The sequence below is a fragment of the Pectinophora gossypiella genome, chromosome 4 (genome assembly GCF_024362695.1).
Source record: "Pectinophora gossypiella chromosome 4, ilPecGoss1.1, whole genome shotgun sequence".
In the NCBI taxonomy this organism is placed as follows: domain Eukaryota; kingdom Metazoa; phylum Arthropoda; class Insecta; order Lepidoptera; family Gelechiidae; genus Pectinophora; species Pectinophora gossypiella.
Genome location: NC_065407.1, coordinates 11,451,779 through 11,479,410, shown reverse-complemented (window position 1 = coordinate 11,479,410; position 27,632 = coordinate 11,451,779). Strand labels below are relative to the sequence as shown.

At 38.3% G+C, this 27,632-nt stretch overlaps 2 protein-coding genes across 2 annotated transcripts; one reads left to right on the top strand and one right to left on the bottom strand.

Moving 5' to 3' along the window:
- The first annotated feature begins 13,063 nt into the window (after positions 1-13,063).
- LOC126366057 (ets DNA-binding protein pokkuri) lies at positions 13,064-25,968 on the top strand. The gene is made up of 5 exons (XM_050008960.1): positions 13,064-13,321; positions 22,857-23,133; positions 23,401-23,955; positions 24,056-24,305; positions 24,392-25,968. Exons 2-5 carry the CDS (start codon positions 22,866-22,868, stop codon positions 24,732-24,734), a joined length of 1,416 nt encoding a protein of 471 aa, XP_049864917.1. The 5' UTR covers positions 13,064-13,321; positions 22,857-22,865; the 3' UTR covers positions 24,735-25,968.
- Positions 25,969-26,155: 187 nt separating this feature from the next.
- LOC126366093 (single-stranded DNA-binding protein, mitochondrial) lies at positions 26,156-27,363 on the bottom strand. Its single transcript, XM_050009025.1, has 3 exons — positions 27,203-27,363; positions 26,655-26,745; positions 26,156-26,569 (listed from the first exon to the last, which is right to left on the bottom strand). The coding sequence occupies exons 1-3, from the start codon at positions 27,224-27,226 to the stop codon at positions 26,229-26,231; spliced, it is 456 nt and encodes a 151-aa protein (XP_049864982.1). The 5' UTR covers positions 27,227-27,363; the 3' UTR covers positions 26,156-26,228.
- Positions 27,364-27,632: the final 269 nt, after the last annotated feature.

Below are 27,632 nucleotides of genomic sequence, written 5' to 3'. Positions count from 1 at the left end.
AAAACTTCTACGATGGACCCCCGTCGCGGGAGGCGCTTTACCTGACTCTTGCCCTGCCATTGTGCCCCGAATGAAAAGAAGGTATTTGCTTTTGAGACCCTGTGGGAAATTGCGCAACCAATGGTTTTATACGTTAAGATCCTTAGGCAACCGGTGAACCGTCACGGTATCGCAGGCCGTATCATGTCTAACGATACATGCTTCAGAGGTGAAAAGTAAAGGCTTTTTATTCAACCCTTACAATCACCACGCTACCTGCAAGGTAATCCTAGATAAGAAGAACAGTTAATACGGAATACTGTACATTATCTGTCAACAATACAACGAAAACCGTAAAAAATGGTTTAGGAAGAGTAAAATATAGCGTAGTATAAAAACTAATACCATTCTGTGGCACAATATAAAAATTTCACGGTATCTTTAACAATTATTAAAAAATATACTTAAGTACCTACTATTTTTACCAGTGCCGGAACCAAGTGTTGTTTTTAATAAAACTTGATTATATATAAATGAACGGAGTAAGTATAAAAAGATCCTGACAGTTAATACTATTATACTAAAATGTATTTACATTTAAGTACATAATTAACACATCTTCTGGTGAACAGAGCATAATCGATTGTCATTCATTCACAGTCGAAGATGTACCTACTCTACAGTATCTTATTATCATATCTGCAATCAGCGCCACCCCGTCACATTGTAAATTCACACCTCGTCGATGTTACAAAGGCCTAACCCAACGTTTTCCAACGAACTTCCCTGTCCACTGTCCGCTCTATATCTAACATCTGAGTGTCAAACAAATCCGAGCGCTTCCTAGAAGGGACTACGCGGCGCTTTGGACCCCTATGTTTTTTGTACCCTTAAAGATAATAAATGATGCACTTTACAAAAAAAAAAAAGAATCCGACCTGTTCACAAAGATAACGATCAGGAATGATTTTTATGGAAATGCTCGCCGGAATTATAATGATCAGGAATCCTTTGGGATGTGATGGAGCGCGCAGACAATACGTCGGCAAATGCAGTGTTAAAGTAGGAAGCTATTCAATATCCATATCTGATCAAAATTATATTCGTGAAACAAGAAAACTTGCATAATCTTTCAATAAGTAGAGTTGAAAAAAGTATGTAGGTAGGGAAACTTCATATTCTTCTGCTTGTTTGCGAAACAAAAAACTTCGAATAATCTCGTAAGGCCCAGATTTCCAGAGGCGTCTGGGTCTCACGACCAAAAGGAAAACTGTAAAAAGTACTTTATCTGATGATTTAGAATGTATTAGATAAGCAATTATAATTACAAGTATGAACATACTAAGATTAATAAAACATGCAATAGACATAAATGTATGTATACCTATAGATTACAGCTGGTGTCTATAATCCTACCAACACTGTTTGATAATACTTACACATTACTCATGCGTTTATCTGCAATTTTATTATTATTTATTTATTAAATCTTAATACTAAATATGCAATTTATCAATGCAAAACTGCTTAAATAAAATATTTTATAAGAACATCTAGTAAATAATCTTCCGTTTACTATGACGACAGTGGCACATGCGCCTACTTAATAATACCATTATAACATATACTTAGACTGTCTCAGACACTATTGAACCTAAAAACTCGTATTTAAAATTCTTACCCAAAAAACTACTTTCATGATCTCATGGAGCCGAAAATAACGCCGGCGTCTAAGAGACAATATCTCTTCGTCTGGGAAGGCTCTACCATTTTGTCTGCTTGCGTCCCTTTGTATGACGACAAATAATGAAATTCCCATAAAGCTCTCGAAGCTTTTATTTCCTCTTCTATGGTACTCTGTAATGTTGAATATCCTATTAAGGCTTAGTTACCCTCTTTCTACGAAAAGACTTTGGCGGTATACGATCTTTTATATTGACATATATACCACTTATACCTATAGTGATGAACAACAACAGTAAATAATTCTGTAAATACCAACTTCACTTTGATGAGATAGCAAATTATTCCAACCTAACCCAATATGATAAAACTTCAACATTCAACGTAGACGTTTTTTATGACGGTGGGAGATATACCTCATTTGGGGCTGCCGCGGCAGAAATTGAGTTTTGTTTTTTAAAAAGCCTAGAATTATTCACCACAAAGACATAAAGCAAAACTCTGGAGAAATCTAAAATTGCATGTGAAGCGTCTCTAAATGGTAACTAAAAGTCAATACAAGAAGAACCATCCCTTTGCTCAGGAGACCGCGATGAGTCTTTTCTCAACTACAATTAACAATACACACTGACCAACTAGCCCGGGGTGGATCTCCGAAGGAACCACTGTTTACCACTTCGTTTTCCATTCAATCTATTGTTCGAAAGTGAAGAAGTGTTCCATACTTGGAAATATAATGTTCCCTTTTGTACGAAAGTTAATATTTTAGCCGAACGAAATCTATTTCTATTGTGTCCCTCTGGCGTTACCTGCGTGTCTATAGAAAAATCTGCGGATTGCAAGCTAACGGGCGTTATGCGAAGAACTTTATAAATAGTGCAAATATCTACGAATGCTTTAGATAACGTACCTTATCCAAAGTGGGCATTGCATACACGTGTTATAAGTGGGCTGGTCACTATAATTGATCGAAAAAAATGCTATGGGAGATTCATAGAACTACATCTTTGAAAATATAATACAAAATCGTATCCAAACAAATTTAGTAAACTGATACTGATAATGTAGGTACCTATGTGACTTGTCATGGCAATCTAATGTAGGTATCTACATTTTAAGTAGCCATAAGCATGAATAAATATTTATAAGTAAAACGAATATTAAGTCTGTGACTGGATTGTATTTAGTTAGAGAAGTCTAACAAGACGTTTCGAATTATTACACAATATAGGCTCGCTAGTACAGACAGAAGGAAGTAGAAAAGATGACAAAAAAAGTGAGAAATTACGGGTCCTACCGAAAAAGAACAACCAGTCAGGAAAAACCACATGGGAATCGAAGAATATCGACATCAATATTTTTGTTGCCGGGCTTAAGCCTGAATTTAGTAGAGGAGACGTAAGAACATGTAGCGCCGACCGACGCTGTTCGACGGTCTGTGCTAGGCAGCGCATCGCCTAATGACATGTGTAGATGGCGTAACCTTGTGTTGTGACGTTAGAACGTTTTCCTAGTTTACTTCCTGCTCGATGACATCTTGACTGGTTTAGCCTGACTACGAACGGCAATACATAATGGATTTTACGCTTCGCCATAGACGGAATGTGCATGATATGTGTGAATAAGTCCTTAAAATCGGAAGAGCTCATGCTCCTTTCGATTTCATGTAAAGGAATGATCCTTTACACGAAATCAACAGTCACAAAAAAGGTATAAACTGAAGCCTATCAAAAAAGGACACTTAAAATTTAACAATCATACGAATGTATTGTGGTGTGATTGGTCAATTCGAATCGAATGTAGGTTACAGATATTTACTCCATTTGAAAGTAGTAAAATGCTCATAAATCTATAAAACCAACTTCGTTTTACAAGTCAGGATAACATTGCTTTACATAAGAAACTATCGAGACGCAACAAAAACCACGGAAGCAGCGACAATTCGTCATCGCTGTTTCATGCGTCAAATCTTAGTCGCTTATTGGTCAATTTAATTCAAGTCTTTTCGTTCACATTTAAGAGGAATCACAATAAGTACCTAGGTACCAAAATTAACTTAGATATTGACATAATTGCAGCCAAATTGTAATATAATAACACAAACTAAAGACAATAAATTATGCACGCTAAAAACCGACGGGCTAAATATAAAAAACAACCAAACTACGAATACTTAAGATCCAAACTCATGAAATGGTGTAATCACAGTAATGGCCAGATGTATCATCCATTTCCCGCTTAAAGCGTCTAACCCGAATGCACTTTCTTTGTGTCACAGCCTCATTTCTTTTATGTTGGGAAATAAACTTCCTGGGCACAAGCTACAGTAGACACACTAACGTGTAACATAAAGAGAATACGACGACGGTATGTTTTCCAGGGTGTGGAATCAGACAATGTTTTGTATGGTTCCGCGCCCTTGCAATCTTCCTAATGAGTGAACCCTTTCACACATTGGACAAAGCTGGGGTTTCACGGGTGATGTGGCTTACATTTAGGTACTACATCTGCCTTTGTTGGCTCCTGTAAAGACGAAAATTCATTTCCATTTCGCATCTATCTACATTCTAGACCCTACGAAACGTCATCAAAAACAATTACATTCAAAATAAGGCAATAATCTATGATGAATTAATAGAGTTAATGAAGCAATTAAAAATACATTTCACAACACGAGACGACGCAATCGAAAACCGTAGCGGCTTATCGCTTTTAGGAATAACGTTAATAATTGACTGATAATTTCAACCGGAAATAGCACAAAGCAATGAAAAGTCGATATTTATTTGTACCACAATCTTGGAAATGACTAGTAATTTTCAATGAACGCGAGTAGATTAATATATTTTTAATTGTTTTTTGATTAGGGTTACATTTGGTCAAGCAGGTATATCTAATATTAAGTAAATACCGGTGATTAACCTAGAAAGTAAAAAGAAATCTTAGGTAGGACGATGCATCTATACCTAGTGTAGTTGTACGCAATCCAATCAGGCCACAGCTGCTGTGAGAGCTTCCAATTTAGCCCCAGCAACAGAGCAGGCCTTGTTGTCGACAAATTCTAATCTGTGGTCTGTAAATGAATCACTCCTTCGTAATGTTGTTATATAAACAATAAACCTTTCTTCAAACTTTGTCGGAATATAAGCAAAGGAAAGTTACCTCACTCTGTAAGAATCGAAAACTTTGTCTTTATAAACTTGATGAAATTTGCTGTTCAATAAGAAACCTGCAAATATTTCATGAACAAATTGTTGCACAACAAAACAAATTACATCACACAACATTATAGAACTACACTGTTAGACTGTTACACGTATGGAAAGGTTACCAACATTATCTGAAGTAATGTAGCGAATTTACTTAAAACAGGAGATAAGAACAAAAGAAAGAGAGAAACAAACGAACTGGAAGATAAAACGCACGTCTAAATAACGTGGCGGTTTCAACAGCTTACATTTCTTAGTAAGTAGGTATATCTACTTAGTACAACAATGATATATGTAACCACGGTAAGGCTTAATCTCTCTGCGCACGAATTACTCTTTTAATTGCTTACGTCTTACTATTCTTAAGCTTGTTTTTTACCCGACTATGGCGAAGCAAAAAGAAGGAAGAAGTGTTTGACCGCTATGTACCTAAGTGTGTATGTATGTTAGTACGTCTGTTATCTCCTTACTTCTAAACCACTCATCGGAATTTAACATGAGGTATCGCCAAAAGCGTCTTGATTGCCCGATGCACTCTTGATTCGAAATACTTTTCTGAGTAATATTATCTTGTTATACTTTTGAGAGCGCGATTTTTCCGTATCACTTACGGTTTTAGTTTTTAAACTTTTTTTACCGATTTCAATGTAATGTTTTATATAGGTACAAAGTGTACAATTTAAATTCTGTACAATTCAAAACAGAATTTAATCTGCGACGTAAAAAATAGATGCCCCGGGCAGAACAGAACATCTTCATAATTAAAAGTGTATACAGAAATAGCGAAGTAATTATACGGATATGGAGCAACTACCTGAACAAGGGTCGTAGGGCGTGGTCCAGAACAATATTTACACCTGTACCCGTCTGTAATGAAGGGGTGAACTCGCTCGTCTTCTCACGGTCCACGCAAGGTGCCAGCCTCAATTTACGAATGCCATAGGCTGAGCACGTTTTGCGCAATTAACTAATTATAGATATTCCTGGTGATCATTCAATATCACCTTTCGTACTAGCTGTATTTAAATTAAGTACTTGAGCTACTGCAGCATAAGAAACTTGAATTTTAAACACGACTTTGTAGGTAATTACGTAATTAGGAATTATGCCCAAAAATATCTATCAATCCAAATTTCAGTTAAGTAGGTAATACAATATTTTGTTCAGTGTGATAATCAATTCAATCCTGTTTAATTCAGTCGATTGAACCAAACAAAGGGGTTTCCCGACCCAGTTTAACTAAGGCCACCTGCACTTTCCTGTCGAGCTTAAGCAATGTGGTGCTAATACGAGTAGAATTAAGTGTATTTAATTGTGAAAAGCCTATGATATAATGAAACACCTGTATGGTTGAAGAAATTCTCCCACTAGATTTTTCTATGTGTCCATTAATTCTTATTACATACATAAGATCACGACTGTCTCCCATTGGGGTAGGCAGAGACCACGGAATTCCAGTTACTACGATCCAGACACACCACTTTCGGATCTTTTTCCAGTAATCCTTATTGTTTATCTCAAAATTAATATTTGTAGCTACATTTATCAATAGATACATACCTACTATAAAATGTTTGAGTATGTACTTGAGAATCGTAGTAACAATGACGTATCATTCGGTAAACATGTCGAGTTCAAGGTAAAATGCGTCAAGTGCAATGCAGATGGAATCCCTACAAATGCGTCCCTCAATGCATCCCTCCCTTCTTCGAGAACAACCACGTAACTATGCATAATTGCATTATTGCACCAATGCAGTTGCTATCTGCGGCCGTGTCGCGTTCAGTATATGACCGGAAAGAGAATTATAATGTATAACGCTTTTCACGAATAAAGTAGTTAAATTATATATTATTATACCTACATTTCTGTACTGTAAGTATTCATGTGTTATGTCTGATTGTTGACATTTAGTTCTGTGCAATAAAGTATATTTGATTGATTGATTTCTTAGCTTCTAAGAGAGGAATAAGTAATCCCATCAAAAAACATTTTCATGTCAAATGTTGCCAAGACGATGACAGGTAGGGCGTGTAGAGTTAGAAGCTTAGCATTTTACATGAAAACGTTTTTGGATGGAATTTCAATTCAATTTCTATACAATGTGTTTGAACGCCTTAATAAATTTGTTTATTTGGGGGGGGGGAGGAGATTTTCCTGTTGTTTGTGTACTAATACTAGCTTACATCTTTTAAGACATCTAGAAGTACCTTATAATTATGATGACAGTTATTGAGTCACTGAGTTTCCAAAATAAGGGTATTTTACATTTATTGATATGTAATCAATAAAATCAAATGTATAATAGCTATTTGAAACTTTATTTGTTTAATAAGTTCACTGCTGAGAACATATCCTGAGAATTTATTATTTATAACTGTACTAAATTTATACACAATTAAAATCTTTATATTTCCTTGCTTTATACTCCAAACCTGAGTTATGAGGGTTCAAAAAATCGACGAAATGTTTCGAGAAAAGGTAGGTAGTGCATGCCCTTGCGTTTCGCTTTACTCGTCTTGACTTTACATGTCAGCAGTAGGTATTAATACTTAGATAGTTGAAATGCCGGAAACGTCTCTCAAGTAGGTATGTCAAGATGTTCATCGAATTTTGTTTCACACTACAATTTCAATTTAAATAGACGGAAGCGTCTCTCGATCAATACGGCACGACATATGCAGCTGCGGATCACATTCAAAAATAATCCCTAACCCTTCGCGCCTTAGCCCAAATCAATTAATGACGTTGTATCTAATCCACAGTCGATAGAGGCGACAGATGTGAGCGACAGGAGGGATCAGTAGTAAAAATTCATAGTTCTCCCTCCGAGAGTACCGGACCCCACCGAATTGTGCAAACTGCTCTTTGCGAGCCGCATCTGTCCACTTGCGACCCACATCGCTTTAGTGCTGTTTTCGGTACTAGTATTTACATCGATATCGGTTATCGACAATTATTTACTGTAATGTAATTTAAGTAGGCACATGGTGTACCAAATCAACGCTCACGTCAATCCACATTTACTTAATGCTTCCTCTTAAAATGACAGCATGAAATACCTACGCACACCGGTTCTCAGCCAAAACGAATCGATCAAAGTGCGGCCACTTCCTGAAACGGCGCAGTTTTGCAAACAAAAGCGGAACTGGTATTGTTTCATACCGAGAACAGTATGTGATCGAGATATTACAACGGACTTTATGCTTCCTGTTTCCAATTAGAATGTAAACATGAGCTCTTTGTTTGGCGTTCACTACGTGTGGGCGCTTCGGATGTATTGAACGTGCTGTTGTCACTCGAGTTAAGTTACAACTTACAGACAACTAGCATGTTCCTTTGGAAAAGGAAACCTTGAATCTAAGAACTTAAACTTGAACAAAGCTTAAATAGTAAATAATTTCGTCGATAAAGAATTATATTTCCCCCACTCTAAAGTAATCGGACGCTGCACTCTGTCCCTCACTGAGATAAAGTCGCCCTAGCATTCAAACAAGTGGCTCACACACACTATCATGTAATCAGGAAGTACAATAGAGATTAAAGAGTCTTGACACACGCACACATATTGTTTAATGTAATAATATTCTTGTAGGGACGAGAATATAAATAATATAGCATACGCACACAAAGAGAACATTTAAATAAAGCGCCTCGCACGTTGTACCAGGAAGTAGCAGCTCTACTCACACATGGGAAGCAACTGAACAAGCGAAACAGACTGTAGGTATGTTTGTGGCGCTCGCGCACACTTGTGCGTCAACTACGCGTGGGAGCGCGCGCACATGGCCCGATTGGGACATACCAAGCGAGCCCCCAGACGATACACTTTTTATGACACCATAATATATTTGACTACATTAGGCTGAGTGACGGCAAGCCGTCAGCGGGGGTAATAACCATAGAGTGCAAAATTATTTCAATTAATATTTATTAAGTAGACACAAACCTAAACTTCCCCTTGTTCCGACAATTCGATATTGTTTCTCTCAAGTCATTATTTTCCCGATACATTTCGAAATTAAGAGTCAAGTAGAAAACCAAACAAGAGGATAGAGGAGATGAAGAAACATTAACCAAAAATCAATTCAGCCAGCTAACAATGTATAGACTGCATATACCTATGTAAATTAAATTAGTTATCGTTTTGAATCTACAACAGCCTATAGGCTATGTTTGTGAACGGTCTTTAAAAATCGTCGAGTCTCGCAGACTGATGGCCCCCATCTACACGGGTGCATTCCCGACCCGGTTTTTTGATCGCGTTGATCCCAAGCGGAGGGGTTGCTTTGTCATGTGACACTTGTGCGCTCAGACGCTCTGCGGGGGTTACTCGTTAAAATCGTTTAAATTGTCTATTCAGAACAACTTGGCGTTGCACATGCACATATCGACTTTTTATTTTGATTTAATGTAGGTATAGGTATGTTATATACAAGGTTGCACCAAAACAACTAACTATTCAATACGAAACCAAACCATGCAGTTCGGTTTGTATGTAATAAATATCTATCCCAAATCGCGTCGGTTCTGGAAATAGTTTAGCGAGACATATAACAGAATGCGAATTTCTCGTACACACGCATTTAAGTGACTTTGATCGCGTGACCACAAGTGGACTTGTTGGCGTTGCCTAAGGTCGACGGAAGTGGACAATTTCTTGACCATAATTTAGGATCTTCGAGGAGGAAACGATTGCGTGACGTTTACCCTTTATCTCAATGATCTGCATTTCAAAGAAGAATTTTTGATTGAACGAAACTGCAAACAGGCCGACAGAAAAATAAAACATAACAATAACGTAGAAGCCACCCTTACATGTCAAACAAGAGACAAAAGTACTTCTTGGAATACCTAAGTAAAAACCTGAACAAGGGAATGATTTTAAGAGATTAAACTAGTTTACTAGGCTTTTAACCAGATCCGTTCTCGGCAAAGTGCAATTGAATACATCGTCATTCATTAAAATCAAAATGACACAGAAAGTTTAAACTTGATTTAAAAAGAAATTCCGTATCATAATTTGCTTACAATAGACGGAAGTTAATGTCTAATTAGCCTTGCGTCTACGTCATTACCTAATTTGAATTAATGTAAAATCAATTGAAAAACCGAATTGCGGTCGCATAATTGACTCTACATACGCACTGCTCTTTCCAAATATACAATAACGAATCCTTTTTGTCTTTTAGGAAACAGCGGTTAACTGACAAATTTCCCAATACCACAAGACTGTGGTCCAAAGCCAGTAGGTAAGTGGCGTAATTTTTCGGCGTGACATCGTTGCCTAGTTTTGAGCGGCACCTGATTATGTAACGCAAGAACAACGGAATCGGGGCCGCGGTCTATGAACCAGCTCGGAAGTGCGTCGAGGGGCTTGCAAGTTGCAACATCATTTTATTGTAATTGAGCGAACAGTGTGTATTATTGCAAACATTCGATGATTCATTGTGGTTAAAATTCAAACGGGTGTTTTTGTTATTGTTTATATAATTTCACGCAAAGCAAACGCGTACAGCACGTTGCGATATCTAATATTTATACGTAAAGACTTAAGGAAATGTAGATATACATTTGAAACTAGAAGTAATGCGGTTAATCCGGGTCAGCGAACAGGAAGTGCTGCCATTTCCATACGATTGCAATTTAAAATGGTACAGCGTCCGGTCTAGACTTCCGCTGCGATCGCAACGCTTTTCCCGCCTTCCACTTGCCTTATTCTTTCCTTACAACACAAGTAATTTGAATGATTGCACCTCAATTAATTGTAATGATTTAAATAGTGTACAGACTAGTTTTAGAATAGGGTTATGTACTCATCACATCACAAGATTCACTTAAATTGATGATAAGTAATAGATAGCGTAGTTCTTTGAGTTACAGAAAAGCAGATATCTGATGTACCATTTTTAAAAAATACCTACATAGGTTACAGATGTAAAATAGAATAAACATACATACCTACTAGTGCGGAAGCGGACGGGTCTGTACTTCCGTCACCTACGTGGCCGTTCCTTTTCCGCGCGCGGCCATCACCGGAAGTTAGAGCAGAGATTCGCACTCCCCCTCTAACCCCCCACACTTCCGGTGCCCACAGGCGGCCCCTGTCTAATTTCCTTTTCCCGCTTGTATTAATTTCCGACTTCAGCTATTCTATATCTTTCATTTCCTAGTATCTACACACAATTTGTAACTTCATGAAACAAAATGCGTTAAATTTACCTATTTCTCATCTAATTGTTTTACTTTTTAATTGTTTTTGTGAATGGCGTTAGTTTGATGGAGGCATTGCATTTACTGGCGTCTTGGGAAGAAAGGTAAAAACAGGATAAACGCTTGGGAGATAATGATACAACTAAACAAAGCAGTGTATACCCAGTATCCGGATATTGCTAAGCAAAGGTAATATGATAGATATACTTATCTAATCGTAATCAAAATATTACGAAGTTATTAGTCAATGTAAAAAATTGTCACGAACAGGTACGATATTATCAGTACGTATAAGAATTATAGCAAGGGAAATACCGAAATTCTCTGATAAGTACGCGGAAGAAGTTTACAGATTACAAAATTTTGACAACTAATTAATTCACTCTTTTACCCGGAGGAACGAGTCGGTTAGTTTTTGAAGGTATGCTCCAACGCAATGAACTTATTTCGGGCACTTCCGCATGTGTGCGAGTTTGGATTCGTGTCCGACCGACCGGTCGTCGCATACCAGCCGGGCTATCAATGCTACCATACAATCCAACCTATAATTTAAACATCGTATGCTGGTCTGCATCGCATCAAGACAATACTTTTATTTATCTTTATGCAATACTAGTCAAAAACAGTTTAAAAAAATAGAAGAGCATTACCGAATAGAAAAACTACGAACTCTTATGTAACATTTAAGTGTCAACAAAGAAAGTAGCAGATCTGCGGTCACGGCCACTACAGGCACTTGCGTACGGCCGAACATCATAGGCTTTTATTCTCCAAATTACTGTGCATAACTTCACGACGAAAACGATTGCGTGTAACCAACCGAAACAGCCCACAACGGCCAGGGAGCGAGAGAGACGCAACGAGCAGGGAGTGCGGGGCGGGCGAAGGGAGCAACAGGTAAAGATTCCGAGGCCACTTCCGTCTTGGCTGCCGAATATTTCTGTCTCGAACCGGTAGTGGGATGGCCGCCAGGGCACACACAAGATGAAATTACACACACGAACACATATGGAACATTGGCTTCTGTCCGCGTCTGCTCGACAGGAATCACAACAGCAGACACTAGCCAAATTACTGATTCAGTTGACAATATTATGCTCTGTCTTAATCACCATACTGTTATTTGAGGAGTGCAGCTTTGACAATTGTCAATGAGCATTTGTGTAAATGTTATTTGTGTGTTGTACCTACTAATATCAAATAATTCTATGTCATTTAAATGATTCTTCGCCGTCTTAATGATAATCCAAGTCACAGTAGGTAACCGCAAACATTACACGTACGCAGGCAGGCCAAATGAGCTCAGCTCAAACCGGTTGGCGTTCATATTGTCTCACTCTACACCAGGAAACTGCCGGCCGGTCGCTCAGACATTTCCTGTGCTCTTTGTCTCAGCATTGCCTCATCAACGACTAAGACTAACGATGCCCGTTACATGAACCACAGTGTCGGAATTTTACATCTTTCAACAACTCGTTTCAATTTATCTGTATCTCATCCAACTTTAAGACTAGTAGCTGTTTCAACTTTTTCTGCATAGTATTCGAATTCAGATGAATTAATTTCATCTGATGACCTTTTACAATTTAATATTGATTAAACATATTGTTCCAAACTCACGACAAACAAGGAAATATAATAGTAGATATTAAAAACTAGCGCGCTGACGTAATCCAATCACACTTTAACTAGCACTTCCGCATGCCCTAAGCACATAGTACGTGCAAATAAGACTCTACATAAACCTCTAACTGCGATACTGTCGCGACAAGTGTTCGTAGGGCATCGTCCGTCAACGCCAACAAATTCTGATAACGGTTTGCGGAAACAGTGCTAGTACTTCTGGTTAAAAATGGGACTTGGTCTGGCTCCCGAAGTTTTATCTCGGCAATATGTGAGGCGTCGTGCCGGCGCGGGGAAGGCGGCGGTGGGTGCGGGAAGGCGGCGAACCGGCGGGCGCGCGTCCGCCCGCGCCACCGCCGCATCATCAGTCCGCGTCGGAGAGCCGTCGGCGACGTTCGCTTGCGTCCGATCCCTCAGATACGCTGCTGGTTTACGGCGTGCCGTAACACGACACGTTTGGAGGGACCGCCGCTTCTACGCGTGTGCCTGGTGCTCTGTGAACACTGGATACTGTGCTACTTGTGTTGTGAACATGTATACGTGCTGAATTGTCCAATTTTCGTCTACCCACTTCTAGGATTTTGACGACAGCCAGTTCCGGATCAGCTCAGCCGGTGAGTAGCGGTGCTTATCGCAAACCGTGTTATCGTGTTCACGCATTTCCGACCGCACCCGATAAGGCCGATATACGGTACATAGCGGCCGGATCTGACGGAGAGGCCACCGTGCTATTAGTTCCATCGCTATACCTACCTTAAATGATGTGACAAAATAATACCAATTCTGATAAGACTGAAGAAAAAACACCTTGAAAACCTATAACTAAGTTGCAAAGTAGAAAAGTCTACAAAGAATGCCCAACATTTTTACAAAGTATACACTCATGCGAGAAACGGAGAATCGAAGTAACAAACGAGACTGTCGTTTGCAACAATACCCAATTGTATGTGCAGCTCCCTAAAAAATGTACACGTGCATCCCTTAATTATGTCGATCCTGGCCGACCCCTAGGATTAGGGGCATCATGTAGTAATAATAATACTCACCCCAATATTGCAATGTTTGTCAATGTCTACAGAGATTGTAATCAGCAGGTGTTACCCCAAATCCGGATTTAAAGCTTGATATACATGTATCAACTAGATATATATCACAGATCCGTAACAGGCCACACCATTTTTATAATTGCCCCGAAGTATAAAAAATTAAAATCCACCAGATATCACTGTGGGTTATCAAACTAAGATAACTTTCAGTTGTTCGGCGAATTATATAAAAATGACTATACATCTACGTAAATGCTATGACTAGTAAGTACGTATTATCTGCTTCACACTGTAGTAGATATATAAACTCAGAATAAAGATAAATAAACTTATTCAGGAAAATACTTAGTACAGATTTAACAAATTAAGAGGATTTTGAAATAGGCATTACGATATCAATATGGCGGGAATATTACTGTTAAGAAACAGTACCTAGATAAATCACCCGGGGTGAGAGGACTGTTTTTAAAAAGACAATTTAATTGAATTTAAAACTATTTATTTAGAATAAGACACACGTATTCTCTAAAAGAAGTTCAGCTTAAGACTACTTTAAAAACTAATGGGAAGGGACCAAGCGTCTGATCTCATCACGGCTTATCTTATGCAACATAGCGCATTCTCTAGGCAGTCTAGACGCTTCATGAGCTTATCTTGGTGAATGTGCAACGTGGCGCATTCTCCAGGCAGTCTGGACGCTTAACTCCTCCCTCCATAACTTCGAAATTCTCAGGGGATGATTTTTGAGACTGAGAATTTCGACGTCTTCTTAAAGTTATGAAGATACCGATAAAAATTGTTAAAACTAAGATTATATATAAAAATAGAGTTCCTATACTAATGCTATTTATATTTACCGCACTTACACTTTTATCACTTTCACTTAGCACAACACTGTCAGCTTTTTTTAGGGCGTACGACAACACTTGGAGATGTCGCAGGTCGACCTCATCCAAGTTGATAGGCTTCCAGGGCGATGCTGCTGCTGAAGTTGGGATTTCCGGAAAATTTATAAGAGGTAACTTGGGATATAGTATTGGAGATGCTTCGGAACTATGATGCCTCAGTGTGACGTCATCGATTTTTAGTTCGCAGTTATCATCGATCACAGCCAGGTAAGTACCTCTGATGTAGATTCTGCTCATCTCACTTCCACAGCGTGTCTTCAAAAGGATGTTGGCTTTAGAGTAGAGAATCCATCGATTAGGTTGTATGGGCTCTACTTTAATTGTCTTCACTTCCACCAGGATAGGATAACAGGTGGTAATATTCATAGTAAACTTCATTAAGTCCGCCACACAGGTATCCTCCATGGATCTTGGGGGAATGTGTTCTTCGTAGCAAATAAAGAAGCCTCTCTCCAACTCTTTGCAGCGTTTGGTGAGTGAGAATGTGTTCGAACCATTCGCAATAAGGTAAGGTTGTTTTGGGATAATTAGGACGGATTGATTTAGGTTGTTTGTAATAGGTAGAGGAAAGACGTGATAATAATCGTATATTCCCTTTTTGACCAAGGGAACTTCGATGATAAAGACTATCTGATTTTCTTTGATATATGCCTTAATCTCTACACACTGCTCTATTTTAATTAAATTTACATAATTTACGGGATATGCAAGGCTCTCTTTACGTTCAATTTTTCCTAAAACAGTTACAAATTCGTCAGTGTCTAATATTGACTGGTGGAGAGTTCCCATTTTGCTAAATGCTATTGCTGTTTCTATTTCATCCAATCTGATATACAACATTTGGAAGTTATGTAAAAATAAATTGTAAATATGAATTAATCTATTGTTTGTAAAATTTGTCATTGACTCATTCAGTATTTTTCTAATGTCCCAAATTTCCCTATCCAATTGGATGAAATTATTTTTTGTTACATTGCTGTTATTCGTAAATGTCCCCAACATTTCAGTGACCAGACTCATTTTCTTTAATTCTGAAATTTGTCGAGTTTTGAGTTCATTTAACATTTTATCATACTTCACAGCATCCTCATTGTCTAAGTTGCCAGTTATTACTTTTATAAGTGACCCTAAAGGGTTTAGTAGTCCACGTTTTATTCTTTTTGATGGATTTAATTGTCTGAGTTTAGTGAAAGTTATGTGTTTTAGGTGATCAGTTTGACTTTTGACATTCGCAAGTTCGAAATTAAAAACATTCTTGCCAAAATGGTTTAGGACGTGTTTATTGAGGTTCGCATAGCGGTTGAAATTAAACTCTATATCATCGTATACTAAACTTAAATCTAGATTCTTAATTATTATCCACTTATCGTAACTTATAATAGCAGTTCCCTCTTTTACAGGAAGTATCCCGGGATTGTGTTCAATCCGTTGTAGCTTGGCCTCCTCCTGGCTCTGGCTCAACTGGACCACCAGCAGGAGCACGACCCTGTGGAGGACGACGAATGTCCTTAATAGGTACATTGGTATTACGGTTCCTAACATCGACAGGTACTACATTCCTACTTATCTCTCCAACCACTTCTGCTTTTTGAAACCGGGGCTTATCTTTACCGCGTCTTGTGTTTACCCCTTTTATAAATATCGTGTCTCCTTCTGCTAGATTAAACCCTGTCTCTCCTCCCCGTCTTTCTTTAACCTTTTCCTTTTTTTCTAGCATTTCCTCCGTCATATATTTATACAGATATTTGGTTCGTCTCGCGTGTTCGGCTACCAGTTTTTGCGTGTAATATTTGTCAAACTCGACGTTAAAAGCATTAGTACAGTCGGTATGTCCAAATACGACTTCAAAAGGTGTAAGTCCTGTTGTCGAATGTATGGTGTGATTGTACGCCATTATTGCGTATGTCATGATCGAAGTTGCGTCCGTAATTTTCTGCTCGTATTTCGCAAGGCGATAAATTTCTAGGATGGTAGAGTGAAATCTTTCGATCATGCCCATAGAATTCGGGTTATGAGGTGTCCCTATGTGTAAGTTTATTTTATAAAATTTTAACGTTTCTTTCATTAATGTATTATTGAACTCTGATCCGGGATCAGCGCTTATCTTCTCAGGGACACCGTAGAATGAAAAGTATTTTATCAGAGCTCTTACTACTTCCGGTGTAGAGCGATTAGGAATTTCGAAAGCCTGTCCTAGTTTACTAAACGCATCAATGATGGTCAGGAAGTATTTCCCTTCTATTGAGAACAAATCCATAAACAATTCTTGGAAAGGTTTTGTCTGCGTCTGTGTCAACTGCAATTCAGGTTTGTATGGTTTGCGGTCGTACTTCATTGCTTTACAAATTTCACACGCGTTTATCACGCTACTGACTGTTATGTTCATATTGTTCCAGTAGTATACGCGTTTCAGCTTCATGAGAGTTTCGTTGATTCCTCGATGACATGTCTTACTCTCGTGGTATTTTAAAACAATTTGTCGTTGCTCTTCTTCGTCCTCTACATGTATAACTCTTTTAGTGCATTCAAATAGTTTGACTGTCCCTTTTCTAAAAAGTTTTATAGCCGCTTGTGTAAACTGTTTACGGTGAATTTCATTTTCAAAATATATGAAATGCTTAGTTTTCGGTTTTACATATTCTTTTAGGAATTGAGTGACCAAATCTGGCCTATTTGTTGGTAAATGTGCTTCTAATATCTTTTGATTGTTACTAGAGATATTCTTTACAGCCGTTTCGTTTCTGTTCCATGTATAAATTAACATCTGATTAGGTTTAGAGTCTATGGCTTCGTTTAGAATAGGTATGCCATTTGTGTCCATGTCTGGTGCCGAATGAACAGTTTGTGATAGAGACATGTTACTCATCGTTCCTTCTGGTATTGTAATGGTGCTTTCAGAAGGCGATAATATAGGGTACTCAGTTTCTAACTCATGCTTTGTTGTTTCTTCTTTCTCTCCACTGCTTATTGATATTACTTCGTCTTCCCGATTTGGTTGCGCGTTACTTAACCTTTCAATTTCAGAAACCACATCATCCAAGTAAGAATGTAATCGTCTTTCAGATTCGTCTACATTCACCTGCATGGATTCAGTATCGTCTTTACCTAAAGCATTTAGCCTTATACGGGATAACGCGTCCGCGTTGCTATTTTGTTTGCCATTTTTGTATATAATGTCAAAATCGAATTCTGAAAGTCGCAACTTCCATCTTGTTAATTTGGAATTTGGGTCCTTCATGGAATTCAACCATGCGAGGGGTCGGTGGTCTGTGTATATTGTAAACTTTCTGCCGTACAGATACGGACGAAAGTGTTTTACGGCCCATACAATGGCCAAAAGCTCTTTTTCGATGGTGCTATATTTAGTTTCTGCGTCATTGAGAGTTCTGCTCGCGTATGCAATGGGTTTGTCGCTTCCTATTGGTCCCTGTGAAAGTACTGCACCGATGGCAAAGTTGGAAGCATCGGTGGTTAACACAAATGGTTTCGAAAAATCCGGAAACTGAAGTAGAGGGGCGCTTACGAGGAGCTCTTTGCATCTTTCGAAAGCTGCTTTGAACTCATCGGTGATTTCAACCTTGTTTTTCTTTTTCAGACAGACTGTTAGGGGTCGTGTAATTTTGGCGAAATCTTTCAGGAATTTCCTGTAATATCCCACGAGGCCAAGGAAACTCTTAATTTCGGTAGGTGTTTTAGGCAATGGGAAATTGAGAACAGCCTCTATCTTATCGTTGTTTGGTTGTAGTCCATCCTTTGTAATGACATGGCCAAGGTAGAGAACTTCCTTCCTGAGGAACTCGGATTTATCCAGGGTTATTTTAAGGTTAGTTGCTCTGAGCCGTTCGAAAACTTTCCTGAGCTTTTCTATGTGTTCCTGAAGACTACATGAGTATACAATGATATCGTCAAGATATACCATACAGTGTATACCCTGCAATCCTCTTAAAATGCTATCCATGGCCCTCTGGAACGTGGCCGGAGCTGTTTTGAGTCCAAACGGCATGCGAGTGAACTCGTAATGTCCCGATTGTGTAGAAAAGGCTGTTTTCGGTCTGTCCTGCTCTGCAACTTCTATTTGATGATATCCACTTGCTAAGTCTATTGTGCTGAAATATGTAGACTTTCCCAGCTTATCGAATAGATCGGTAATGTTGGGCAGTGGATATTTATCATCGGTGGTGACGTCATTCAGGCGACGGTAATCTATTACCATTCGGTATTTGACCTCGCCTGAGGCATCCATTTTTTTTGGGACGAGGTGGACTGGGGCACTCCATGGTGAATGGGATTCTTGTATAACATTGTCCTTGAGGAGTTTTTGCACTTGCTTTTCTATTTCCAGATTTTGAGCTGGTGGTTGTCTAAATGGTTTAATATAGATGGGATCTTCATTTTTTGTACGAATGTTATGCTTTACTTCGTTGGTAAAAGTTAGCGGTAGTTGTTCACAATAAAAGATGTCGCGAAATTCATGGCATAATTTAAATATTTTATCCTTTTCTTCTTTGTTCATGTGATCAAGCCGGAGTCGTTTTAAATTGTCTTTCAGTAATTCGTCAATCTCGATATTAGTCGTGGTAAAGTTGATGTTGCATTCATTTCGTTCGAATTTTTCGACGTGCAACGGTTTAGAAAAAGTTAATGTGACGATATCTCTAGAGGCGTTTTGTATTACAGTTGTCGCGAAATAATTTTTGCATGTAACTATTGCGCTCGGCATACGCACGTCTTTACCGAAATCTACGAAATTAATAATCGCCTCTCCATCTTTCAGGTCCGCAGGAATCGTCACGCGTGTTTCAGTACGTGGTTGAAGCTGCACTTCGTATGGTGGGTTATATATTATTGGTATTTCTACATTTTTCGTTCGGAGAACTTGATTCTGCATATCGATTGTGGCGCCTAGTTGTTTTAGAAGGTCGGAACCGATCAAGCCATCGTAGCGATTATCGACGTCATAAACATAAAACTTATGTTGTAACATGCTCTTAAAAGTTTTCAGAAGGGGTATGACGATGACTTCGTCGTGTCTGCTACGAGCGTGAGTGCTTACAACCTCGAAGGGTTCGAAGAACTTATAGTTGGCGAAGAACTCGTCAACTTTCCTTGGGCTGATAAACGATCGAGTGCTTCCCGTGTCTATCATAAAACGAGCATTTATCTCAGGTAAGTTAATGTGTGGTAATTTTAATAAGCTATCACAATTAAGATTTACTATATCGGGTTGTTGGGTGCGGCCGGCTCGTGAAAATCCGGGGTAGTTTCGGTTGTTTCCGAGCTGGTCGGCTCTTCATACAGATCGTAATATGCTTCATAATCTCCTTCATTTGGATGACAGTAAGTTTCCGCAAGTTCATAGTTATAGAAAAGGTTATTATTACCTTCAGGTTCATCTAACATGTACTGTCTTGTTGCTGTTCGCATAGAGACATCAGTGTCCAATGGTTTGGAGTTGTTTACAGGGGGTCTGTATCCCTGAGGCTGGGGTGGAATCCCGAACCGATACTGATTGGGAATCCCGAATTTGAAACCCTGTGTGTTTTGATTGAAGTTGGGTCTAAAACCTTGAGGTTGGGGAATACCGAATTTAAATTGAGGGTTTGGTTTAAAATTATTTTGGTTTTGGGTCAGGTTTGGCTTATAGCCCATCTGCTGTGGAATCCCAAATTTAAATTGAGGATTTCCAGGTAATGGCATCCGGAACTGTTGTAAAGCACTTGGTCGAAAGACAGGTGTATTTTGTGGAATATTAAATTTAAAATTCTGGGGTTGAACATTTTGAGAATTTTGTGGTTGTACATTATGTGTTGAAGTTAACTGTTTGTGTTTAGAGTTATATTGGTGCTGGAAATTCACCTCTTCAGTTACGATGCCTAACGCATTTTCGAGAGTGGAGCAACCTTTTAGGCGAACAATACGTATTAGGTTTTCCGGAAGGTTATATAGAAAAACATTGAGCGCGCTGTTATTGTAAATGATCATTTTGGCTGCTTTTACGCCTTCGTCGGTCAACCGGTTTACTTTAGCAAATAAGGCGCTGCGAACATGTTGAATGCGGTTACAGAACTCATTGTAGGATTCCCCCGACTTTATTTTCATGCTCTCGAGTTCAATACTAATGCACTCCTCTGAGCGTGGGTCACCGAAATGCTGAAGTAACACAGATTTCAATGCATCCCAGGACGTTATGTCTTGTCTCTCACTGATAAGGGTAGCTGCTCTATCTACAAGCCTACTACTTATACAATGGAAAAGGTATGTGCTCTGAGCAAGGTTACCCTGTATCGTGTAACTATCTAGTACATATTGAGCTTTAGATAAGAATAAATTAAGCTGTTCAGGTTGACCACTAAACTTCGGTATCAAACACAGCATTTCTTTGGGAACTAACGTTACTTGAGCCATATTTAGTTTTATAACGAAACACACACAAAATAAAATAAATGTAACAAACAAAAGTAATAAAAATACTTAAAAGTTCACTTATCACCTATTTAGTGCGATATGTGAAAATCAGATATTCTTTATCTCAGTGAAGTTAACTGAAACAAACTATATAGAGCTATAGAGTTCACTTATTAATAATTGAGCCCGCAACTAACAGGAATAGATAAGCATAAGAAGTGGAATGCGAATTAGTCACTCACAAGCTGCTTACTGCCATATCCTCCACGATAAAGCTGCACTGAACTTCGTAGAATTATGTGTCTCTCGTATTATGTGAAAACGATTTTCACTCTGTCCGCTCACTCACTTGTGTTTAACTTATTTATTTGGTTCGTGGATATCTGCGACTTTTTGACCCGACGACCGATTTTCTAGTCCTCAGGTGCAGCCTTAATGCAAATATCCTACCGGCTGCGCCAGATAAATCACCCGGGGTGAGAGGACTGTTTTTAAAAAGACAATTTAATTGAATTTAAAACTATTTATTTAGAATAAGACACACGTATTCTCTAAAAGAAGTTCAGCTTAAGACTACTTTAAAAACTAATGGGAAGGGACCAAGCGTCTGATCTCATCACGGCTTATCTTATGCAACATAGCGCATTCTCTAGGCAGTCTAGACGCTTCATGAGCTTATCTTGGTGAATGTGCAACGTGGCGCATTCTCCAGGCAGTCTGGACGCTTAACTACCTACTTTTACTTTAATGGAAATAAACAGTTCCATAAAAGTTATCCAAAATTTAAACAATTCAAAGGAAATTTTGCAGCATTGCAAATAAAAGAAGCTATACGATACTTTATGCATCGAACAATTTTTGTTATTGTAAAGTTATTGTTATAATACCTTTTTAGATATACAAGAGATTTTTTGTTTATTCAGATTGATTGTTAACAATGAAAACTGTCTCATATTATGGTTATGAAAGTCTGCAGAGTGTGGCCTAAGATATGCATAAAGTAACACAGACAAATATAGTTTTGCATCTTAATAACTCTACTAGATAACGCAAATAAATATACCAGCGCTGCCTGTAATTGAATTCCGTAGTAATATTTAATTTCATTGAATTTTGTAATATCTGTGACGTGTAATTATTATTATCAATAAATGACTATGACTATGAAAACAAACATCCATATGGCTACCATTGCTAAAAGATAACTGTGAATCCGGCAGACGTTCTCCTGTCCGATCGCAGCGCCACTAATCGGGTCTTAACCATCCATGGAACCCAAACACACAAAATATTTCATCAAAATCAGTCGCTTCAAATATTTATTTGCAGTAGGCACTTCGACTTATTTAAAAACATATTAGACTTAAAAAGACAATTACATTGCGAAATACTAGTGCACGATATGTAAAAGACTAAAATGATGAAGTTGTGATGGTAGAAAACATGTCTATTGAATGAAGTTCAACTGGACCGTAGCGCCATCTCCCGTCGAATAGCGGCAACTATGAAATTCTGACTTCTACTAACGATAAGTATATTTTGCGAATTTGAAACAGACCGACAACTGTCAAAATTATGTGTTTGATAGCCTGTTTAAGACGCATCTTTCAAATAGTAGTACATACTACTATCTAACACTTATCTAAAATATCACTATCGGCTCTAATATTAAATTCGGCTATCAGCAAGTGGTTGTAACAGGCCTTTAGAATCGGAATGCGTATCTGAACGTCAATATCCGATTGACGTCATAGGAACCGTTTAAATAAACGGGGTGTTTATTGTTACAGACAATCGTGATGAAAGTTGTCAGTTTACAACTGCCGTCGGGGCCAAGTATGGAGCGCTTGCCGCTGCCATTCAGCCCTACCGAGCTGTTGTGGCGGTACCCGCTCCCGTGGGCGCCGCCGCCGCCGTCCCCGCTTGGGGACGCCAAGGCCCAGCTACCCGCGGGACTGCCCCCAGAACCCAGATTATGGACGAGAGAAGACGTCGCCGTCTTTCTCAAATGGTGCGAAAGGGAATTCGACCTGCCTAACTTCGACATGGATCTCTTCCAAATGAATGGTAAATTATTTTCATAACAATTAATAAATATTTACAGACTTGTATAAAAAAAAACAAGTCAATGTGTAGAACACACAACTTTTGATCTGAAAATCCTGGGTTTGTTAAGCGGCGGGAAAATTTATCAATAAAACTCTGTGAGACTGTTCCTAGTTATGAAAATACAATCACATGATTGTCCAAAAAGTAAGATGATTCCGTGCTATGGAAGGCTCGTTAAGCTGTTTGACTTGTAAGTATAATACAACACAATTATCTTTGTTACAGGAAAGGCCCTTTGTCTCTTAACAAAAACTGATCTAGGAGAGCGCTGCCCGGGTGCCGGTGACGTTCTACATAACGTGCTACAAATGCTGGTGCGTGACGCGGCCCTGCTAGGCAGGGTGCCATCGTCGCCCGTCACGCCAACCGCGCGCGCTATTACCTACCCACCTTCCCCGCACTCTCACCCCCCCACACCCACATGGGCGGTGGATGGTTTCCACCACTTCCATACCGCAGCCGCCGCAGCCGCTGCACAACCCAATTCCGTCACCCTAAGTCCTGCTCCATCCGTTGATAGCTCAGGAAGCCCTCAACGGGGCGAGCCCGTCACCTATGCGCCAGCTTACGCGCCTCCCGTTCAGAACTCGGCACAACCTAGCTCTGGAAGCAACCACTCAGATTCAGATGAAGAAGGCCAGATTGCTCCCCCACCACGCTCGCCGAAGGATGCCCCTCTAACGAGTCCGGCACCGCAGACCCATGCACCACCACAACATTCACATTACCGTGCTCAGCACAGAGAATTCTTCCCCAGCGATATGCCTGAATCTAATACCAGTAAGTATTCTATTCCTGTCATAAATAGTATGTATAATACTTACCTACATACGCAATTTTAAAGACGACTGTATTATAACAACGTTATGTTTATTTACAGACGGAAGATTACTATGGGACTTCCTCCAGCAGCTTCTAAATGACCCGACACAGCGCTACACAAATTACATCGCTTGGAAAAATAGAGAGACCGGCGTATTCAAGATCGTGGACCCTGCTGGGCTCGCTAAACTGTGGGGCATTCAGAAGAATCATCTTTCGATGAATTACGACAAAATGTCGAGAGCTCTCAGATATTACTACCGCGTCAACATACTGCGGAAAGTGCAGGGCGAACGACACTGTTACCAGTAAGTTTTATCTCTTCACAGATGGAAATATGTAACATCTAATTTGACTATACGAGTATCTCACTAACTCTGCTATCTATTCACAGATTTCTCCGAAATCCAACTGAACTAAAGAACATCAAAAATATCTCACTACTGCGGCAACAGATGAGCCCTACGAGAGTTCCTCCCCAGCCAGTAGTTAAAACAGAAATGAAAGAAGAGCGTTGTGAAGATGAGCCCGTCGATGAAGACATGCCAACCGACCTGAGCATGACGGCTTCGACGGAACCCTGGCGGAAACGCGCGCGTGCCGACCCCGCACCCCTCGCGCACGACAAACACCGCATCAGCGCCCTCATCGGCGACTCTATGATGCTCAAACGAGAAACTGACTACAGCTCCGAACATTACGCGCTCAATCTTATAAGTGAAAAGTGTGAACAATGATCGCCGACGACAGTCGGTGCAGAACGCTTACAGTGCGACTGTCTAGTGCATGTTTGGTTACAATGAGCTCCACCCACTAAAGTTCTAGTCAAATTCCTCTCAGGAAGTAATTGACGTCTTCCTCTAAAGTAAAATACCAATTTGATGAGATTTTATTATATAAAAAAACAATCACTGAGAGTATTTTGACAGATTTAGCGTGGAGTTAAACAGGGTATGGACCTTAAATGCCTTTGTGCCAAGTGGTTTTTATCTAATAGTGTCAATTAACAAAATAGTTAACGGCAAGAGACGAAGAGTTTATATGTGTTGATGTAATAGAGACTGTTATAATATTGTGTGCAATGGACCATTCAGGAGTTAAGTGTGATTATACAGCCAGTGGACTGTTGCCAAAAGTCAATATCCTTGTGTGTATGCGTGTCATGTTGCTGTTACGCGCTCATCGATGCATTTTTGTAATTTAATTAGTTTTACTGTACGTTCATAACATGATTTTGCTAAAACAGAGAGTACTGGCTCAAAGAAATTCATCTGTAAAATGATCGAATTGAAAAATAATTATTAATGCTGTATAGCATTACAGTCTTCCATTGTATTTTTTGGCAAACCATTTCAATTGTAGCATGTGAAATATAATTGCATTATTGTCTACCACAAATTAGAGCAACTCAAAAATATTTGGCAGCATATTCATTTCTAATTTCTAATTATTATTACAAATAGATAACGAAATATTATTGTAACCATAACAAAATATTGTGACAATAAAAAAAGAACAATGTAACTCAAACAAATTGCCTTGAAATGTTAAAATCACCCACTGTGATAAAAATAAAGTGGTAGAAACATAGAGTATGCTAGGGCTTTTACTCAAAGATTTCCAGCTACAATTTTCTGTGATCTCTATTATCAATATAGGTAAATGTCAGAGAGTTAAAAAATATAGAATTTGTAAATATAAAATAGGGCATATTATGTAAGTTAGAATAAGAAACTGACTGTAAACAGAGTGTATGTATGATTTGTGAAACAAAATGTGGAGCTTTATCAAAGTACCTAGTATATGGAGTAAGTACGACAACTGAGTTTGTATTTTTACAATTATTTCTATTTTAGTGTGCATATATATGCATACTATAATTCTCAACTTGTTGTACACAATATAAAATGATTCAAATAAATATTGTGTCAAAATTATTATAACTTAAAATAATAAATGGAGATAATGTTATTCCAGAATTATTAATTTCACCCTAATCCTTATTCCCATTCACCTGAATAAATTAGATACCTACTTTTTTCTAAAACACATAAAATTTACCTAATGTAGGCACATTAGGTATCATAATAGGCATATAATCTTGGTTCTACATGGTTAATTCTCAATGTTAACAGGCCAAGGTTGTAAAAAAAAAAAGTTATAATATCCAAGCAATTAATATTTTAGAATTCACTTTTATCCTATAAACTAATCAACTTACAAGATAATGATTAAGCACTTTCATCTGGTGTACTTTGGAAAAATATAATATCATCTGCTATTATTGTGGATGCACTTCGAACTTGACCATCGTCGAGTTTTACTTCTCCGTATGACAACTTTCCAGTAACATACACCCTTTGGCCTTTTTTTAGGAATTTGTAGACTGTGTCTCGGAGGCCTGGTTTGAAGACACTGATTCTGTGCCAATCAGTTCTTTGCAAGACATCACCAGATTCATATTTGTAACTAAAATGAGTCGCAAGAGGAAAGTTTACCACTGGATGTTCTTCTGATCCTCTCTTCTGTGGGTCGGATCCCACTCTTCCAAGCAGGGTGACTTGGTTGATTGCTAAAAGAAAAGACCCAATGAAGAATTTTTAGTCATCTTTAAAAAGTCAAATAGGATCTTTAGAAAGTTGAATGAAATGACTTACTCTTTTCAGTTTTCTGATTGTTAAGTCTCGAAGTAGAGAAGTTACTTTGTTGACATTGTAATCCAATGGCTCGACAAGCCACTAGGGGCATCTGCAATAAAGTTTAGTCATAATGATAACTTAGCATAACAATCATAATGGTAGATACAATAAAATGTACCATATCCTCAAAGTAAATTAAGGTAACGGTTGAGGATCCTGCCACCGGATTTTGCAGTATAATACCCACAAACTTAGTTTACTTTAAGGAAGGCAGTGATTTTTTTCTTTCACTTCAAAACTATAGCTTACATAAACATAAAAACTTATATTGAATCAACAAAAGAAGAATTAAAGCGTTATAACAAACACTTACCTTCAAAAATGAATGAATACTCAATTATAATAATAATAAAAAACAGCATCACACATTAAACACTTAATAGAAAGATATGGAGCAAGTTAAAACTTTTAAAAGCATTGTGTATAATAAATACTGCAAAAACCGGATACTAAAGACAATGGAAATAAAAAATATGATACAGATGTATTCAACATGACTAACTTACCCTTATGAAGAGATTTTTAGACATTATGTAAAATTCGCATTTAGTATTAACATTTACTTGTAAAATACTGAACACAAATTGTATCCAACAAACGATAAATAATAACCTTACTTTATCAAACTTCAAACGCTTAAAATTTTCCGCAGCCGGTTATTTTTATTTTTTTTTTAATTATTTGCCCATTCGGGCAGGACATCCGGTTATTTTTTAATACGTTTTTGTTTTTTCTCTTTGGTTCCAAACTTCATCCGACCAGGCTGTATGGCTATGTCCCTTTGCCTGCTCCTTCTCGGGGCAAATTTAACAAAAAAAAAAAAATCTCTTTGGTTCCGTTATTTGTGTGTTTCGTTGAATAAAGTAATAAATATTTTTTTTAAAGTAAGCAAGATATAAAGTATCCATACATATTAGTTCTCAGAACAATATTAGT